The sequence below is a fragment of the Chiloscyllium plagiosum genome, unplaced genomic scaffold (assembly GCF_037043375.1).
Source record: "Chiloscyllium plagiosum isolate Xiang-an unplaced genomic scaffold, Cpla_swu_hap1 HiC_scaffold_28, whole genome shotgun sequence".
NCBI classification, from domain to species: Eukaryota; Metazoa; Chordata; class Chondrichthyes; order Orectolobiformes; family Hemiscylliidae; genus Chiloscyllium; species Chiloscyllium plagiosum.
In genome coordinates this window covers 22,183,380-22,204,599 of record NW_028270166.1, presented here as the reverse complement: position 1 = coordinate 22,204,599, position 21,220 = coordinate 22,183,380, and the positions used below count along the sequence as shown (strand labels likewise).

General features: G+C 38.5%; 1 protein-coding gene across 3 annotated transcripts in view; it reads left to right on the top strand.

Moving 5' to 3' along the window:
• ap3d1 (adaptor related protein complex 3 subunit delta 1) overlaps positions 1–21,220 on the top strand; it is a 107,349-nt gene that overhangs the window by 48,702 nt on the left and 37,427 nt on the right. For all 3 annotated transcript variants that reach the window (XM_043721194.2, XM_043721195.2, XM_087976042.1), the window contains 12 exons: positions 1,210–1,290; positions 1,422–1,529; positions 1,633–1,762; positions 2,367–2,506; positions 9,694–9,767; positions 13,332–13,381; positions 16,658–16,707; positions 17,173–17,221; positions 18,003–18,148; positions 19,076–19,224; positions 19,402–19,632; positions 20,508–20,739. In XM_043721194.2, the coding sequence (XP_043577129.1) occupies positions 1,210–1,290; positions 1,422–1,529; positions 1,633–1,762; positions 2,367–2,506; positions 9,694–9,767; positions 13,332–13,381; positions 16,658–16,707; positions 17,173–17,221; positions 18,003–18,148; positions 19,076–19,224; positions 19,402–19,632; positions 20,508–20,739 (1,440 nt within the window). The remainder of the gene's footprint in view (positions 1–1,209; positions 1,291–1,421; positions 1,530–1,632; positions 1,763–2,366; positions 2,507–9,693; positions 9,768–13,331; positions 13,382–16,657; positions 16,708–17,172; positions 17,222–18,002; positions 18,149–19,075; positions 19,225–19,401; positions 19,633–20,507; positions 20,740–21,220) is intronic.

Below are 21,220 nucleotides of genomic sequence, written 5' to 3'. Positions count from 1 at the left end.
TCAAGGAATCTAGTAACTGACTCCTCCTGATTGCTATGTTTGTATGAATGTGATGCATTGCAATATGCATGTCTATCATTTCTCACTCTTATGCATTCCTTCTGATTTTTCTGACAATCTCTGTGGTTTGTTATCATGCAAAATCCAAGTAATGGTCAAGACATAGGCATCAACTTTGTTTCTTTGTTTCTCCCATCCTCCCTTCTCCTGGATAGAAACCAAATTTTGTTGCAAAACTTGTCTTTGCCAGTAGTAGTTTCCTCATCCTGATGCTTTGGGTCTTCCTTCCTGAATTCATAAGACTGATTTTTTGAGCTTCCATTCTAAGAACTTCCTTGAGCAAGATTGAGATTTACCAATATCTTGTAAATCTGCAAACAATGCTTGCAATTTCTCAAGGTTAGAAACATCCCAGTTATGTTACAGGTTTGAGAATGTGCTGTCATGGAGTGGCTGCTGTGGCTGAGCTTTACAAAGGAACAAATCGTGAAATGGACCTTTTGTGATTTTTGTCGTAAGCCCTGGTGATAATAGAGTTCATAACCTTTATAAGACGTTGTCTATTTACAAGCCTTTATCTTAAGGTTTCAGAAATTGTTAAATGTACGAATGCAATTATTGCTTTGTATTTCAAATTTATGCACAGTAACCTGATTAACTTGTATCTTTGACCAAATCTGAGACTCCATTTATCTGGATTCCATCGTTCTGAACTGACGTGAAGAATTCAGCTTTTTGACAATTCAGCTTCCTAATTTTCAGTTCAGCATGCATTAGTTTCCGCAAGTCATACTGTATCTGCACAGTTGGTAATAGTTCAATGTTGGGCTTCTGCTAGTTAGCCACGAGTTGGACAATATAGCTTGCTTCCAACTTCCAGATTGAGAGAACTTGGCAGTACACCTTTTTCATTGCATACAAGTGCTGAAAATTTACAATTGTGCAATTTCTTTTGAAGCTGTAAATTAAAACCATTTTGGTCAGACTTAGCAAGGTTCTCATTCTGGGCTTGAATTTAGACTGCACACTGTTTCTCATCGGAAGTCCATTTCAACTTAATTTTTTTCTTGGAAATAATTTTCTGTGCTAAAATCATGTAAGCTGATAAGCAGCATCAACTAATTGTTTACTTCAATATTGAGCATGACTAGAAAATATACTCATTTAGAAATCTTTGATTGCTAGTTACTTGTTTTTGCTTTATTGCAGAGGATAGGGTATCTGACTGCCTCTCAGTGCTTTTATGAAGGGACTGATGTAATCATGTTGACAACTAATCAGATTCGTAAGGTAACTTGAGAGATGTTTCCAATACTTTTCAATTCAGAGCAATTCTAAGTTGTGGTGCAAAATTGTACCTTTGTCTTCATTTGATCATATCGTATTATTAATCCTAATTGAAAATTTTACAACATTCACAGGACCTCAGCAGCCCAAATCAGTATGATACTGGAGTTGCTTTGACTGGTTTATCATGTTTTGTTACCCCAGATCTTGCCCGAGATTTGGCAAATGACATTATGACACTGGTAAGTGCTTTGGATTTGGAACTTGTTTATGCTTTATAGGAATTCCTTGTTGGATCGCTACTTAGATTATTCACTAACAATATACTTGACTTCTGGTCCACAGATGTCTCATACAAAGCCTTACATTAGAAAGAAAGCTGTGCTTATTATGTACAAGGTATTTCTCAAATACCCAGAATCCCTGAGACCTGCCTTCCCTCGCCTTAAAGAAAAGCTGGAGGATCCTGATTCTGGTGAGTTATCTTCTTCATGGCAAGCAAATACCAAGCAACGCATCGGAAGTTATTAAGACTTTCCCATCATGTGGTGTTTTGCGTTGTATAAATAAAGAACTCCATGGCTGTACAACTGAACTAGAGAACTTATCATTTCTTCCAATAATAATTAGGAATTCAATTAAATTAATTGCTACTTCATTAAAATGCTAGACAAGACAAATTTGAGTCTGTGTTATGAGGAATGTACTGATTTTACTTTAGTTCCCACATTAGCCTTTAATAAGAACAGGAAGTGTATTACTTGTACACAAGTTGTTCCTCCAGTTCTTGGCTAAAAACATGTTCTCAAACTCTACTTTTAGATGAGAACAGTAATGCATTCCCAATTAGACAATGCTTATGGTATTCACAAATGGTAATTTGCATTGTTTTCATATCTCATTTACAGATTTAACATTTTGAGATATTTAAGTATTTTAGTTTTAAATTCACAAAAGAGGAGTGCTGTACAAGGCCACAAACTGCTGAGCAAGCACAGTGCTAGAACATTTTCCAAGAAGGAACATGAAAGCAGATCCAGATCATTCAATGTTGACTGTTTACTCTGCCTGTCTCATAGGTGTCCAGTCTGCTGCCGTGAATGTTATCTGTGAGCTTGCCCGTCGCAATCCGAAGAATTATCTTTCCCTTGCTCCGTTGTTCTTCAAGCTAATGACTTCTTCAACTAACAACTGGGTCCTCATTAAAATCATCAAACTAGTAAGACTCAATTAACTGTTATTAGGGAAGAAGAAACTTTTGGGCAGTCAGTTATAGAAAATCAGGAAAAGTGTTAATTATTCATGGAGCTTTTCCCGTAGGAAGCAAAGTACTGTTTGTTTGTTGTGATGAATCATGAGTGTTTGACCCTATATTGGAAGCATTAAGTGGTGGATTTGATCCACAACAAATATGTAAACATGGCTTACGACCACTGTATTCAGTTTGCAAACAAATTGTGTAATATAAAGATTAAGTCTGTGTAGTCTGAGTAGACCATGGAGGTGTGCCCTCATTAGGGAGAGACAACTGGTGGTAGTTTAACCTGGGGATCACCACCTGACGGAAGAGTTGAGAAGGAGACTTCTCTTTTATGATAACTTGCGCCAGTGTGAGTTTTGAATCCACTCTGTTGACATGACTCTATTGCAAACCTGCTGTCCAGCCAACTGAGCTAACCGATCCTCAGATTATCAGTTCTGTGTAATATCAAGTATTAATCTATTGTTAACATTAAAATATTAGAATTAAGTGCAGCAGAAATTATTCTATTCTAGTAATATATGTTACTACTTCCATAGGTTGGAGGTTACCTTTTTGGTTTTACTGATAAAATTTCATAAAATTGACGTCAATATTAATTGGTGCTGAAACTTCTGGAAATATTGGTTGAGGTGTAGTTAATCTAGTATCATGGGATAATGCAAGTTTGAGACAAGTTCCGGAGCCTAGTAGAATACACAGAGGCTATGTCTCTGAGTTTAAATACCAAGCATCGATTGAGTAAACCTCCGAGAAAGCCTTACTTTTAATATGCCTTCCATGATGACTGTTACCTTATAATGCTTTCCAGTCAATACATCTTTTTGAAGTGTTATTGCTGTTGTAATGTTGAAAGCATGGTAGCATCAGGAAATTTGATTGTATTTTCTATTTATTCAACTGCTTGTAATAAGACATAGTTGTCATTTATCAAAGTGGAACTTCAGCATTTGATTCAACTTTGGATTCAATGAAACAGGGCTTTGACAAGAATAATTCTAAATTTTGTTATGACTAACTTCTCAAGAAAAAGGAAAATGCTATGCTTTTGAAAATATTTTCCTACCTAGATTTTAACTTTTAACACTGTTTTTATCTCCACACCCAATAATCGGCAGTTGCTAATGGGTTTTTTTGGTTGAAACCGAGTGTTATCATATTGATTTCATGGTATTTCAAGGAGCTTGTTGGGGAATTTGGAAAGAGGGTTGGGAGCTCTGAAGGAGGAGGCAGAGGGACCTCTGTCAAATTGGAATGCTGAGGTACAAAACTGCTTTTTATGCAGCTAATGGATAGGTGCCTTACATAGAAAAATAAATTTGGTAACATTTCTCACCTGGAGAGAATTTGATGGCGTTGGTCAAAATATTAGCATATCAAAACTCCAGAAAATGGGTTTCTGCAGAGCAAGTAGAATATAATGCTGAAGGACGTATGTTAATACTTCCAATTCCTTCAGCAGTCACAGCTGAATTTACAAATTGAAAATACTTTGCATGCAATAATTTAGGGACTGTATTAAACAATCCTTCTCTGTTTATCTTGATATTTTGTTGTGGAACCAATGTAACTACAGAACATGTGATGTTTGAAACAGTGCTTAATGCTATATTAGATTTTTAATTTGTCTGGTTTTTATTTGCCATATAAATTTGTCTAATGAGAGAGCTTTAAACTTATTGGCAAGGGAGGTTTTGGGAGAAGGAAAATGTAAACTTATGAAACAAAAGCATCTGTTGGCATTGCAGTACTCAGAGTAAAAACATAGAAAAACTGCAGCAAATGGAGTCAAAGAATGAAAAGATGACTAAAGGCAAGATTAATACCTCTTACCATAAATGTGTGGAATATTAGCAACAAACTAGATGCATTAATGGAAAAAAATACAAGTTGATCACTATGATCTTACAGCTATGATGGAGACATGATTGTAAGGCCATCAAAGATGGGAACTAATTGGTCAGCTATTTGTGACTTGTCGAAAGAACCAGCAGGAAGTTAATATTGGTGGAGTAGCTTTGTTAGTAGGAGATGGTATGTGTAAGTTTCCAAGGAATTACCTTGGACCAGATATTGCAGAATCCATTTGGGCAGAGGTAACACAAAAAAAGAAGACAGCCCTGGTGGGAATCATCTACAGAACCCTGCCCAAAGTTGCTGCTATTGAGTCATAGAGTAATAGAGATGTACAGCATGGAAACAGACCCTTGGGTCCAACCTGTCCACGCCGATCAGATATCCCAACCCAATCTCGTCCCACCTGCGAGCACCCGGCCCATATCCCTCCAAACTCTTCCTATACATATACCCATCCAAATGCCTCTTAAATGTTGCAATTGTACCAGCCTCCACCACTTCCTCTGGCAGCTTATTCCATACACGTACCACCCTCTGTGTGAAAAGTTGCCCCTTAGGTCTCTTTTACATCTTTCCCCTCTCACCCTAAACCTATGCCCTCTAGTTTTGGACTCCCCAATCCCAGGGAAAAGACTTTGTCTATTTATCCTATCCATGCCCCTCATAATTTTGTAAACCTCTATAAGGTCACCCCTCAGCCTCCAACGGTCCAGGGAAAACAGCCCCAGCCTGTTCAGCCTCTCCCTATAGCTCAAATCCTCCAACCCTGGCAACATTCTTGTAAATCTTTTCTGAACCCTTTCAAGTTTCACAACATCTTTCCGATGGAAAGGACACCAGAATTGCATGCAATTTCCCAAAATGCAGCACCTCACATTTATCTGAATTAAACTCCATTTGCCACTTCTCAGCCCATTGGCCCATCTGATCCGGATCCTGTTGTAATCTGAGGTAACCCTCTTTGCTGTCCACTACACCTCCAATTTTGGTGTCATCTGCAAACTTACTAACTGTACCTCTTCTGCTCGCATCCAAATCATTTATGTAAATGACAAAAAGTAGAGGGCCCAGCACCGATCCTTGTGGCACTCCACTGGTCACAGTCTGAACAACAACCCTCCACCACCACCCTCTGTCTTCGACCTTTTGAGCCAGTTGTGTATCCAAATGGTTAGTTCTCCCTTTATTCCATGAGATCTAACCTTGCTAATCAGTCTCCCATGGGGAACCTTGTCGAATGCCTTACTCAAGTCCATATAGATCACATCTACTGCTCTGCCCTCATCAATCTTCTTTGTTGCTTCTTCAAAAAACTCAATCAAGTTTGAGAGACATGATTTCCCACATAAGCCATGTTGACTTATCCCTAATCAGTCCTTGCCTTTCCAAATACACGTTCATCCTGTCCCTCAGGATTCCCTCCAACAACTTGCCCACCACTGAGGTCAGGCTCACCGGTCTATAGTTCCCTGGATTGTCTTTAGCGCCCTTCTTAAACAGTAGCGCCCTTCTTAAACAGTGGCACCACGTTTGCCAACCTCCAGTCTTCCGGCACCTCACCTGTGACTATCGATGATACGAATGTCTCAGCAAGAGGCCCAGCAATCACTTCTCTAGCTTCCCACAGAGTTCTTGGTATACCTGATCAGGTCCTGGGTAATATATCCACCTTTAACCGTTTCAAGACATCCAGCACTTCCTCCTCTGTAATCTGGACATTTTGCAAGATGTCACCATCTATTTCCTTACGGTCTATATCTTCCATATCCTTTTCCACAGTAAATACTGATGCAAAATATTCATTTAGTATCTCCCCCATTTTCTGTGGCTCCACACAAAGGCCACCTTGCTGATCTTTGAGGGGCCCTATTCTCTCCCTAGTTACCCTTTTGTCCTTAATATATTTGTGAAAACCCTTTTGATTCTCCTTACTTCTATTTGCCAACGTTATCTCATGTCCCCTTTTTGCCCTCCTGATTTCCCTCTTAAGTATACTCCTACTTCCTTTATATTCTTCTAAGGATTCACTCGATCTATCCTGTCTATACTTATGCTTCCTTTCTCTTAACCAAACCCTCAACTTCTTTAGTCATCCACCATTCCCTATACCTACCAGCCTTCCCTTTCACCCTGACAGGAATATTCTTTCTCTCGATTCTTATCTCATTTCTGAAAACTTCCCATTTTCCAGCCGTCCCTTTACCTGCGAACATCTGCCTCCAATCAGCTTTTGAACGTTCTTGCCTAATACTGTCAAAATTGGCCTTTCTCCAATTTAGAACTGCAACATTTAGATCTGGTCTATCCTTTTCCATCAGGATTTTAAAACGAATAGAATTATGGTTGCTGGCCCCAAAGTGCTCCCCCACTGACACCTCAGTCACCTGCCCTGCCTTATTTCCCAAGAGTAGGTCAAGTTTTGCACCTTCTCTAGTAGGTATATTCACATACTGAATCAGAAAATTGTCTTGTACACACTTAACAAATTCCTCTCCATCTAAACCCTTAACACATTGGCAGTTCCAGTCGATGTTTGGAAAGTTAAAATCCCCGACCATAACCACCCTATTATTCTTAGAGATAGCTGAGATCTCCTTACAAGTTTGTTTCTCAATTTCCCTCTGATTATTGGGGGGTGTATAATACAATCCCAATAAGGTGATCATCCCTTTCTTATTTCTCAGTTCCACCCAAATAACTTCCCTGGATGTATTTCTGGGAATATCCTCCCGGATATTACAGCACAGCTGTAATGCTATCCCTTATCAAAAATGCCACTCCCCCTCCTCTCTTGCCTCCCTTTCTATCCTTACTGGAGCATTTGTATCCTGGAACATTAAGCTGCCAGTCCTGCCCGTCCCTGAGCCATGTTTCCGTAATTGCTATGATATCCCAGTCCCATGTTCCTAACCATGCCCTGAGTTCATCTGCCTTCCCTGTTAGGCCCCTTGCATTGAAATAAATGCAGTTTAACTTATTAATCCTACTTTGTCCCTGCCTGCCCTGACTGTTTTGATTGACTTCTGTTCTCAACTGTACCAGTCTCAGATCGATCTCTTTCCTCACTATCTCACTGGGACCCCCCCCACAAACCTTAGTAGTTTCAATCCTCCCAAGCAGTTCTAGCTAATTTCCCTGCCAGTATATTAGTTCCCTTCCAATTCAGGTGCAATCCGTCCTTGGACAGGTCACTTCTACCCCAACAGAGATTCCAATGATCCAAAAATGTGAATCCTTCTCCCACACACCAGCTCCTCAGCCATGCATTCATCTGCTCTATCCTTCTATTCCTGCCCTCACTAGCTCGTAGCGCTGGTAGATATTATTACCTTTGAGGACCTTCTTTTTAAATTTCTGCCTAACTCTGTTATCTCCCATCAGAATCTCAACCTTTTCCCCTTCCGATATCATTGGTTCCAATGTGGACAATGACCTCTTGCTGGCCCCTCTCCCCCATGAGAACATTCTGCACCCTCTCTGAGACATGCTTGATCCTGGCACCAGGGAAACAACACACCATTCTGCTTTTTCTCTGCTGGCCACAGACGTCTGTCTGTACCTCTGACTATAGAATCCCCTAACACAATTGATCTCTTGTAAACCGACGTACCCCTCGTTGCATTAGAGCCAGTCTCAATAACAGAAACTTGGCTGTTTGTGCTACATTCCCCTGAGAATCCATCACCCCCTACATTTTCCAAAACAGCATAGCTGTTTGAAATGGGTATATCCACAAAAGACTCCTGCCCTAGGTGCCGACCCCAGAGGCAATGAGTGCATTTTCAAAAGGCAGTACATTAATTATGGGTGATGCTTCAGTCATGTAGATTGTAAAAATCAAATGAGCTAAGGTAACCATTAATTTCAGTGTATTTTGGACAGTCTCCTAGAATACTATGTGGGCTCAGGCTATTTTGGACTTAATAAGCAGTCGCAGCATAAATAATTCTCCAGGGAACACTGCCAAATACAGAATTTCGACAGGGAGAAACTTTGGTTAGAAGCAAATGTACTGAACTTAAATGAGTTAAATACAAAGGAATGACAGCATAGTTGGCTAAACTGCATTGAGAAAGGAGATGATCAGATTGGATACAATTGCAGATGTTTAATAAGTACTTAATTCTCAGAATAAAGATATCCCAGTGAAGCAGAAGGATTCCAGGAAGGGGTTTGATTGTTAACAAAGAAAGTTGAGGATGTTGTCAAATCGCAAGTAAAAATGTGACCAAGATGGTAGTGGTGTGCCAGAGGACTGGGGAAAGTTTTAAAAATTCAACATCCGAAATTTGACCAAAAATAAACCAAAGGAGAGGAAACTGAGGGTAAACTAACAAGTAAAATCAAAACACAGTAAGAGCTGCTTGGAGTGCAGGTTCATAGCTCCTTGAAAGTGAAGTCACAGGTCGATAGGATAGTGAAGAAAGCATTTGGTGTGCTTGCTTTTATTGGTAAACGTATTGAGTACAGGAGTTGGGAGGTCATGTTGCAGCTGTACAGGACATTGGTTAGGCCACTGTTGGAATATTGTATGCAAATCTGGTCTCCTTCCTATCGGAAAGATGTTGTGAAACTTGAAAGGGCTCAGAAAAGATTTATAAGGATGTTGCTAGGGTTCGGGGATTTGAACTACAGGGAAAGGTTGAATAGGTTGGGGCTGTTTTCCTGGAGCGTCAGAGGCTGAGGGGTGACCTCACAGAGGTTTACAAAATTGAGGGGCATGGATAGGGTAAATAGACCAAGTCCTTTCCCTGGGGTCAGGGAGTCCAAAACTAGAGGGCATAGGTTTAGGGTGAGAGGGGAAGATATAAAAGAGACGTAAGGGGCAACGTTTCTCACAAAGATTGGTACGTGTATGGAATGAGCTGCCAGAGGATGTGGTGGAGGCTGGTACAATTGCAACAATAAGAGGCATTTGGATGGGTATAATGAATAGGAAGGGTTTGGAGGGATATGGGCCGGGCGCTGGCAGGTGGGACGAGATTGGGTTGGGATATCTGGTCGGCATGGATGGGTTGGACCCAAGGGTCTGTTTCCATGCTATACATCTTTATGACTCTAAGTAATTAAAAAGGAAGGGTGAGGTCATAGTGGAAATAAGTCCCTTAGAGTAAGGAGATTGTAGTTGGTGGGGACAAGACAGGATAGTGGATTTGAGGATTGTCATAGCAGACTTGATGGAAAGATTATCTATTTCTGCTCCTATGTCTTAAGAGAGTTCATACGCTTAATGTCTTAGTAGTTGAAGTGAGCTTGTCATATTGTATGACAACTACTTTTTATTTCAGTTTGGAGCCCTTACCCCACTTGAGCCACGGCTGGGAAAGAAACTCATTGAGCCACTGACTAATTTAATACACAGGTGAGTAGTTGTATTTCATGCAGTGACTGTGTGCAGATAATTTTATAAGTCTGATTGTGCTGAGATGAAAGTTGTTTTGTTTGGTATGTTTGCTGATCTTGCTAAAGGTTAACAATGAACTTTAAATTGTTGTACCTGTTAACAAATCTACATTATTTCTCAACATCCACATTTTTAAATTCACACTTGTGTTGTGAGCATCTCTGGCTCAGCCAGCACTTATTGCCAATCAGCTGCATTGCTGTGGGTCTGGAGTCCATTGTAGGCAAGACCATGTCAAGAGGACCGATCCCTTTCCCTCAAGGGCATTAGTGATCCAGATGGGTTTTTCTGACAATGTCTTCATGGTCTTTGATTCCAGATTTTTATTGAATTCAAATTCCACCATCTGCCATGGTTGATTTGAACCCAGCTCCTAGAATATTAGTTGAGTTATTGGATGTTGAGCGATAATACCACTACTACTTGACCTCACTTCCCCCATTATTAGTGTGAGTGCTGAATTTTAAAGTAACACTGTAACAATAAGGTAGCTAAAGATTTACAAAAGGAATTAGTACCTGAAAGGATAGTGCAGCCTGAATTTGACAAAATTGTTGAAGTGCGCTACATATCCAAAAAAATTAGAATTGCTCATATGGTTTTGGAAAACCAATTAAATAATGTCGTACTGTACAGATGTTTCACTTGATAAAATTTGCACAAAGCATTCCACTACTCTTGGACAGTCAGCCTTTTCTGATTTGAATTGCTCCATATTTAATTTCAAGTGTTGTACTTGAAGTATGTTTATCATAAATCAACTTGCATATTTGTTGTTTGGCATTTAATTTCATCTTTATTAAGCTAACTTTATTCACCTTCCTCTTGCCAGCAGAGAATTATTGGTTCTTAATTTTAGAATTGTTCCTATTGTGATAGCAGCAAATCTGTGTTTCTAGTCTCTAGGTTTCCTGAATCTGTTTCATATTCAGTATGGCTAGCAAAGATGTATGGTTTTTGTGTGTCATGATTAGTCATTGCTGCTTTCACTGTTTTTACATTAAATCCTAAATGTTACATGTCACCAATTTATGCCTGGAAAGGTGTATTAGAGTCATAAAGATGTACAGTATGGAAACAGACCCTTCGGTTCAACCTGTCCATGCCGACCAGATATCCCAACCCAATCCAGTCCCACCTGCCAGCACCCGGCCCATATGCCTCCAAACTCTTCCTATTCATATACCCATCCAAATGCCTCTTAAATGTTGCAATTGTACCAGCCTCCACCACGTTCTCTGGCAGCTCATTCCATACAAGTACCACCCACTACATGATAAAGTTGCCCCTTAAGTCTCTTTTACGTCTTTCTCCTCTCACCCTAAACCTATGCCCTCTAGTTCTGGACTCCCCGACCCCAGGGGAAAGACTTTGTCTATTTACCCTATCCATGCCACTCATAATTTTGTAAACCTCTATAAGGTCACCCCTCAGCCTCTGACACTCCAGGGAAAACAGCCCCAGCCTGTTCAGTCTCTCCCTATAGCTCAAATCCTCCAGCCCTGGCAACATCCTTGTAAATCTTTTCTGAACCCTTTCAAGTTTCACAACAACTTTCTTATAGGAAGCAGACCAGAATTGCACACAATATTCCAACAGTGGTGTAACCAATGTCCTATACAGCCGCAGCATGACCTCCCTACTCCTGTACTCAATACTCTTACCAATAAAGGAAAGCATACCCAAACGCCGCCTTCGCTATCTTATCTACCTGTGACTCCACTTTCAAGGAGCTTTGAACCTGGACTCCAAAGTCTCTCTGTTCAGCAACAGTCCCTAGGACCTTATCATTAAGTGTTTAAGTCCTGCTAAGATTTGCTTTCCCAAAATGCAGCACCTCTCATTTATCTGAATTAAACTCCATTTGCCTCTTCTCAGCCCATTGGCCCATCTGGTCTAGATCCTGTTGTAATTTGAGGTAACCCTCTTCGCTGTCCACTACACCTCCAATTTTGGGGTCATCTGCAAACTTACTAACTGTATCTCTTCTGCTCGCATCCAAATCATTTATGTAAATGACAAAAAGTAGAGGACCCAGCATCAATCCTTGTGGCACTCCACTGGTCACAGGCCTCCAGTCTGAAAAACAACCCTCCACCACCACCCTCTGTCTTCTACCTTTGAGCCAGTTCTGTATCCAAATGACTAGTTCTCCCTTTATTCCATGAGATCTAACCTTGCGAATCAATCTCCCATGGGGAACCTTGTCGAATGCCTTACTCAAGTCCAAACAGATCACATCTACTGCTCTGCCCTCATCAATCTTCTTTGTTACTGCTTCAAAAAACTCAATCAAGTTTGTGAGACATGATTTTCTACACACAAAGCCATGATGACTATCCCTAATCAGTCCTTGCCTTTCCAAATACATGTACATCCTGTCCCTCAGGATTCCCTCCAACAACTTGCTCACCACTGAGGTCAGGTTCACCAGAACTTGTCACCAGTTCCTTGGCTTGTCTTTACCGCCCTTCTTAAACAGTGGCACCATGTTTGCCAGTCTCCAGTCTACCGGCACCTCACCTGTGACTATCGATGATACAAATATATCAGCAAAAGGCCTAGCAATCACTTCTCTAGCTTCCCACAGAATTCTTGGGTACACCTGATCAGGTCCTGGGGATTTATCCACTTTTAACCGTTTCAAGAGTTCCAGCATTTCCTCCTCTGTAATCTGGACATTTTGCAAAATGTCACCATCTATTTCCCTACAGTCTATATCTCCCATATCCTTTTCCACAGTAAATACTGATGCAAAATATTCATTTAGTATCTCCCTCCATTTTCTGTGGCTCCACACAAAGGCCGCCTTGTTATCTGTCTATTTACGATCACTGTTTACGTGAGGAAGAGTACTTGCTCATCTCTTCTAAGTTGAAACCCATGGTACTCCTTTCAATAGTGGCTTTCTAAATGTACTTCACCATGTATCCATAGAATGGAGAGAAAAAGAGGTATACATCTGGTGTGTCAGGAAAAGGCAGTGAGGCCAGAATTAAAATATTGAGTTTTAGCATACCCAGTGGCTTGTTACCAGTTATAAATATTTGTAAATGTGTTCTCTGAATAGCCACCTATTGTGTTTATTTTCTTTCAGTTGCAGCTATTTGGAACAGTTTAGCTGAGGAGGGAGCGGTGTCTGTGGGGCAGTGGAAGGGGATTAACATCTGGCCTGTTTGGAACTGCAACTAGAAGAATGAAAAACTGAAATTGGAGGGGTGGATTACCAGTTCAGTTGAATGCAATCTGTGCAGGGCCATCTTCCCAGATAAAGTAGAATTTTGCCATGTCATTGAAAAAAAATTGTGCTATCTCAAACTGTCTCTTGACGTATGGCCTTCAAAGTGTACAATGAGAAATTGAGTGGCGTGTGAAAAAGGTTTTGGACAGCTCTTTGTAGTTGATATTACAGTGTAAATACAACAACAGTACTGCAAAAATACGTAATATTTATATGCAATACAACTGATGTCAAATCTTGCAAATCTTTTAACTGAACAAAATACTTTCTTTTCATTGCAGCACCTCAGCTATGTCCCTTTTGTATGAATGTGTGAACACTGTGATTGCAGGTAACAAATAGTTTGTCTACTGATGTGGATTGTTTTGTTTTTCAACGTGAATGGTTGTTCCATAACCTGTTTAGTGGAGGTTGCGGAAGAGGGGCCTGGATTACATGAATTATTTATTTTAGGGCCACTTCATAATATTTGATTCAAAAAGGCAAATTAAAGCTAACCTGTATAACTTGATCGAAATACAAGTGATAAAAGTCATGCTCACCTAAAAAAGGCCTTGGTTCGATCCTAATTGCTGCCAACCTTTTGGAAAGATATGTTGACCTTAGGAGTGTAATTAGGTTGACTAGAATAATAACCTGACTCCCAGGGTTAAATTTGCAAGGAAAAGTTCAACAAATAGCATGGTATTCCCTGAAACAAGGTTCATGGGTGATTTTTTTAAAAAAAATTAATTTGGATTTTCCAGATTTTTGAAGGGAATAGTTTATAATTTGTTCCGCTGGGGCAGTATAGCGTAGAAGTTAGAATTTGTCCTTTTGGGAGTGTCATTAAACATGTAAACATTGGATGCACACTTGTTGGGAGGAAATTAGAACTTCATGATAGAGTAATTGATCAATTTAAATAAATTTAAAATTACCATATTGATTTCTATTATCTCAAGGTTTTGATAGATATGGAACCAAGACAGGTTAATGGAACTGGTTCAGAGTTAGCTGCTGTGTCATTGGTGTGTACAGGCTTGAAAAGATAAATGGTCTACATATAAAATTATTTGAATTGATGATTATTTGAGCTGCTACGTCATCGTCAAAACAATTAATTATGAAGAGACACTAAATTTAGAAAATACTTAATAAAAGGAATTAGACATTCATAAAGGCATAAAAATTAGAAAAGATTATCCTAAACAGAAAAATACTTGTGAAGCAAGTTAATTGAATCAAATTATGGCAAATAAATTATGATCAATAAGTTTCTGAACATCTATAATCATTTCAAAAAGATTTAAATTTGCTTGACTTCTCCATTTTGGAGGTTTCTTATTAGTTAAGTGGTTACAAAGTGTACATTAACAGAAGTGAAATGAGAGTTTGCAGAACTTCATGTTAGCTTGGTTCATTGTTCATCTGCTTGACTGAAAGGTAGATTCATTGTCGCATTCTTAAATCATGATAGTGATAGAAACCTTGTTTGAAGTGCTACCTTTCATATAAGGTGCTAAACTCTCCTCTTTCTTCAGGTGGACTTCACAGATCTCTAAGCATTGTTTGAAGAATAGCAGGGGGATTTTTTGTCCACAATTATACTTCAACCAACACCCACAATAGTTTGTTTATTTATTTCAGGGCCGTTCGTAGACTTTGAGGTGCATAGATTGACTGACATATTAGTCTGCATCCATGATTATACTACTCAGACCTCTTAGGAAATTCAAAATGAATTATTTCCTCCTCTTGCAATTATTGTAATAAACCCATTTTCCTGATCCCTCCACCCTTAACTCTAGCAAGTTCAATGTTTGTGATCAGTAAGTTGGACACTGTCTATTTAGCTGCCTCTGCTGCATTTCAATTATTCCCTTGCCTACCAAGTCACACTATCTCCAAGGAACTCCCTGTCCTAGCTTTGAATTTGTATTATTCTCATTTCACTGTGTTCATTTGTGAACTTTATAATTACTAATCCATGAAACCTGCTGTTCGTGATTTGATCTGCAGATCTTCATTACTGCTTAAAAAGACAATTCATCCAAGCTTTTCGACTTGCACTGGTCAGGATAATTCACAAGAAATGCCAATTGAATGGTTCCCACAAAATATCTTTGTGGTTCTGTTCGCCGAGCTGGGAATTTGTGTTGCAGACGTTTCGTCCCCTGTCTAGGTGACATTCTCAGTGTTTGGGAGCCACCTGTAAAGCGCTTCTGTGATGTTTCCTCCGGCATTTTATAGTGGTTTGAATCTGCCGCTTCCGGTTGTCAGTTCCAGCTGTCTGCTGCAGTGGCCGGTATATTGGGTCCAGGTCGATGTGCTTATTGATTGAATCTGTGGATGAGTGGCATGCCTCTAGGAATTCCCTGGCTGTTCTCTGTTTGGCTTGTCCTATAATAGTAGTGTTGTCCCAGTCAAATTCATGTTGCTTGTCATCTGCGTGTGTGGCTACTAAGGATAGCTGGTCGTGTCGTTTCACAAACTTTGAAAATGTCTTTGTTTCTGGCAAATCTGCTCTCTCGATTGCATTTCTTCACTAAATATGTTGACTTCTGTCCTTCCCCTTCTGTCAGTTAACACAGTAGGATTCTATCTCCTTGGATTTTTGCACCTTTTCTGAACCATTGTTCCTGATGAATCAACCCAAAATATCTGTCTTTTTAAAATACAGTAGTTCCCCCAATACCTGCGGGGGCTATGTTCCTAAACCTACCGCGGAAGCCCGACACTGCAGATAGGAGCAAACCCATTCATTTAAATTGGAAATTTACCTTCCTGGCAGCTTCTTGGTCTCTGATTCTGGGAGTTTCCCTATAATATGTTTGGGCCGCAGTAAACTGCGGAAAATGATTTGTTTTCCTGTAACCTGTTTCCAACGATTTTGTCTCCCAAATTCTTGATTGCCAATTTACCACTTCAAAAGTTCATACTTATTATTCTTGTAATATCACGCGTAAACCTATTGCATGAACTTTAGCCAGTTCCACAGCACTGAAGGCACTTGAATCAAAGTCACAAATAATGTCCACAATATTTTGTGCTTATGACCATGAGTACCTTACTCTTCCTTATTCTCTCAATCCCTCTGTCATCTGAAATTTGTGTGAACAATACCACTCTCCTGCAACTAATTTCCCCCATTATCCATCTCCATGGAGTTGTCTTCAGTCCGACTATCAGATAGCTAATTGGAGATAGAGCATCTCCACAAGTAGCTTCTCTTTCAACTTGTACCATCACTTGAGGATTCAGCAAGGATCAAATTTTGGAACTGCCAGTTTTTGTGCTATTTCGTCACAATGTCTAAAGATAATTAGAGTTATCTGTTGTCAGCTCGGTTTATGAAAATTGAAAGTGTTCTGTCATTGAATCAACTGCAAGATAAAATTTTTGTGAGGCTTTTTCACCCCTTAAGGTTCATAATTCAAATTTTTGCACTTTTGAATTGTGACATTAATCTTTAAATGTTACTGTGTCGATGGCAGTTATTTTGGATCATTGTTTCTTTGATGTCTAAAGCATTGATGTATAAAATCTATTTCATTGCACTATTGAATTCAGTGTTTGTAGGAAACAAATTGTTGCTAAATTCAGACTCCTGTTTTATTTTCTCTAGTTCTCATCTCTCTATCTACTGGAATGCCGAATCACAGTGCGAGCATCCAGGTAACACTTGCTATCAAGCAAAGAGAAGCTCTGCTCAAATACATTATTTTGTACATGTGCTGTATGGCTTAGACTATTATCCTATATGTGCATGTATGTAATTCTTAAACAAATACATTGTTCTGTATAATTTTGAATTTGGGCTTATTTCCTCCACTGCCTTTCACCTTCGAAGATTGAAGATTGAGTTTAAATTTAAATTTTAGACCCATTCAATAAATTAATTTGATTAGCCCTTTCAGTGATTTTTATATTGGAATCATGTTAGTGTTTAAATGTTCAGGTTCTTTGGTAACCCTTAAGGACTTGATTTCTATCTACGGTACTCAAACATAATGTCCTGTTTATTGAATTGCTATGCCTTGTAGTAAAATTAATTTTTTTTGTTTTTCTGCATTGATAGTTCTAAATTATTGATGGTACACCACTCATTACTTTAAACTTGACATTCATGTTTTCTTTCAGCTTTGTGTACAGAAATTGCGAATACTTATTGAAGATTCTGACCAAAACTGTAAGTGGGTATTTACATGGTGCCATTAAATTTTATTTCTATTTTGGGATCTTTAAGTATGTCACTCTTGAATGCTTGTCATTGTTTCCTGCAATCGAGCTGAAAAGACTGCTGAAACTATGCATTTCCCAAGCTTCACCAAAATCAAACCTTAGTTGTGCAACAGTCATTACTAATTTAGTGTTGACACAAGCTGGACTTTTCTTGGGAGATGGGATGTTTTGCTGTGAACAATTTTTTTTTTTTTTGAAGCAGTCTTTGAGTCATTCTCAAAACCTCCCATTCCATTTTTGTGGATCATGCAAGTGCATCATAACATTTTCTGGTTTTATTGGTCTTTATTTTCTGTAGAAAGATAACGCACAAATACCAAAGATTGTTTGTACATTCGTCAAATTTTTAATTAGTAAACACATGTGACATTCTCGTGTAATTTAAGATTGATGAATTTTCCATCCTCCATTTTCAAAATGGGTCACATACGTTATGACCATCTGTTTTCCCCATCCTAAAATATAAGTAGGTCAGTTGGTTGATAATTTGCAGAAACGCAACTAATGGAAAGGTACCTTTTTGTTTGAGGCCAGCTAGAAAGATTATTTCACAGACCACAGTTAGAGAACCACTGCTTTAACAGAAGTCTAATACTTTTAGAAATAGCTTCCAATTTCTGAACTTAAGTTTCAAAATGTCTTTATAGGTAACAATAGTTTTTCCGTAAGGATCTGTTTATGTAGTAATTATTCTGTCCAATAGTCAAAGATTCTGAACTGTCTTGCAGTGAAATACCTGGGTTTGCTGGCCATGTCAAAAATTTTGAAGACTCACCCTAAGTCTGTACAATCCCACAAGGATCTTATTTTACAGTGCTTGGATGACAAAGACGAATCTATACGACTCCGTGCTTTAGACCTTCTGTATGGAATGGTAATTTTAAAATTATCCTTTACTGATTAGATGTGTCACTGTTGAATGTTTCGTGAATCAAAAGAAAATTTCAGTTGCACCAAAGCAGAATACTTGAGATGGTGGAAATCTGAAATTATATGAAGAAATGCTGTAAACATTTGCCTGCCAACAAGATCAATGAAGCAAGTAACAGCTGTTCACACTGATGACTTTACAATCAGAATTGGATAATATTGAAAGATGTAACTGATTTTAAGCCTGTCCAAAGTTGAATGAGTAACAAGAGGAAAAGTTAGTGATGAGATGAAAAATAGGAGAGATTAAATTGAAAACAGATATGCTAATGGGGCAAATAAAATAAGATGAGTTTAGAGGAGGTGTAAATAGGAATAACAAAATCATTGCTGACGGGTATAGTAATTCCTCATGTAAGATCTCAGTTGTATTCCTGAAAATTATAACTTTAAATGAATTATTGTTCCACTGATCAAGTGTCAGCACTGCAACTGATGCAAAATATTATTTCCAACAAACTATGATGAACCAAGTTGTCAGTTCCTGTTTTCCAATTGTTATCATATTTAATCCAGTAAAAGTTTATTCAACATAAATTTTAAAATGTTTACCTATAGGTATTGCAGATCCATCTTTTAAAAGAAAATTTTGTCTCTCTAATGTTAAGTGATTTATGAAATTGTATTTGTTCAACATGAGTTGCTTTGAATGGTGCTTAATGAATATGTCGTAAAAGATAATACGAAAAATATAACGTTGAACACCTCACTTCTAAAGATGTCAGCGAAATAAAAAATATAACTATTTTGCCTTAATATCAGGACGACAGTCTGTATTCATTTAAAAATATTGGGTAACCACTGAGGCTTAGCAGTACTAGCTGTAATTGTTCGCACTTAAAAATTTTCTCATGGACTTAAATATTGATAGGTTTCAAAAAAGAACTTGATGGAGATAGTAAAGAAATTAATGATTCACGTGGATAAAGCAGAAGGCACAACGTACAGAGATGAGCTTCTCACAAAAATCATTGACATTTGCAGTCAGTCCAACTATCAGTATATCACCAATTTTGAATGGTAAGTTTTCAGTAGTAACAGTTTTATAAAAAGAAATTGCATTGTTTGTGTCCGCGTAGAATTTACTCTTAAGTTTTAGGCTTTATAATCAAACTGCCTTAAAGTTTAGCAAATGTTAGTCAAATTATTGGTTCATATTTAGTTCCCAAATTTCTGGTGTGCTTATTTTAAATACAGGTATATTAGTATCCTGGTGGAACTGACGCGACTGGAGGGAACACGACATGGCCATCTAATTGCAGCACAAATGCTTGATGTAGCTATTCGTGTGAAAGCTATTAGGGCATTCGCCGTGTCACAGATGGCAATGCTGTTAGATAACGGCCATCTGCTTGCTGGCAACATGCAAAGAAATGGTATCTGCGAAGTTCTGTATGCTGCTGCCTGGATCTGTGGTGAATTCTCTGAGTATGTACTATTTAATATTTTTTAAAAATTCAAGGCTGTTTGAAGGTGATTCCATTTATTTCTGTTCTCAAGTTGGAGCATTTTAATGTCAAATGGAATATTTTTAGGTCCTAATATCTATTTCGTGCATTCTGAAATCATACTGCACCAAACAAATGCATTTTTGTCTCTGAGTGCAGTGATGATTTTTCAACTCCACCTCCAACACTGAGAGTCCATTCGCAGCAGTCTGATATTTTAACATTTTCTAAACTAGCCATCTTTTGAAACAGTGTTGGAGATATATATCTGGCAACGTCTGTGGAGAGAAAAAGAGGGTTAAAGTTTTGAGTCTAATTATAACTCTGCTTCAAAACCTTCGAATATTTGAAAGTATTTTTCATTTTGTCAGAGGCAGATAAGGAGCAAGGAGTCAAATGATGTTGAGGTCCAGTGCTAAAAACATCTTAGCCATCCTTTGGCCTGTCTGATGTCATTGTTGAGTTTGGTACAGTTCTTGTCCTTTATGGTTGTACAACTTAGAAACAGCACATAATCATGTTCAAGTTGTGTAAAAACGGGAATCTGATTGGCTTTGTAAACAGCCATTTGCCTCATGGAAAATAGCCCAAACCAAAACTTTTCCACAGAAACTAGAGCAGGTCATGCAGTTCTTCAGTTTTCTTTCCATGTTTTCATTTGACTTTTGCTAATCTATACTTGAAAGATATTTACCTGCCCTTGTTGCATACGCTCCAATTTTTCACCCAACAGAAATCCTTTGATCTCAATCAAAAAATATTCACTTGACTATGACTTTGTTATACCATTAAGCAATTCTTATAGCTCTTTGAAAAATTTGGCATACATACAGTTTTAACTTATATATTTTTCAGATATCTTCAAGAGCCTAACCAAACATTGGAAGCTATGCTGAAATCCAAAGTCACAACACTGCCAGGGCATATCCAGGCAGTTTATGTGCAGAATGCTGCAAAGCTATATGCATCGGTTTTGCAACAAAATGAACAAGCTGGCAACAAGGAAGCTGCTCAAGAAATAACACAAATGTTGATTGACAAGCTACCCCAATTTGTTCAGAATGCAGACCTTGAAGTACAGGAGCGGGTACGTGAGCAGCCTTTACTTTCACCACAGATGAAGATGCAGTTTCACTGTGTCCATCATTATGGTATTTTAGATACTTTCTTCTCTTGCTACAGTAATTTTAATTTGAAAGCAAAATAACTAGATTTTGGGTGATCTGTTTCCTCCAGCCCAGGAGCAAAAAGTATTCTATTGAATAAATGAATATTATTTTTGTCTTCAGCTTTTGCCCATCTCATTTGAAAACGTTTGATTTATGTTGGATTTGTGCTAACTAATCACCAGAACTGGTATGTTACTTGCACAAATAGTCATGCATAATTCTTAACCATGACTGTGGAAAGGCTATTGAGTCATTGAAGATATATTTATAGGCAAGCATTACTTTCTTCCTCCAGTAAAGATAGCTGGTTCATTGAAAACATAGATTCTGTTTTCTCACTTAATCAAGGGCTGTTGTGGTGATGAATGGACACTGAAACTCATTCTTTGTGTCTTCAGT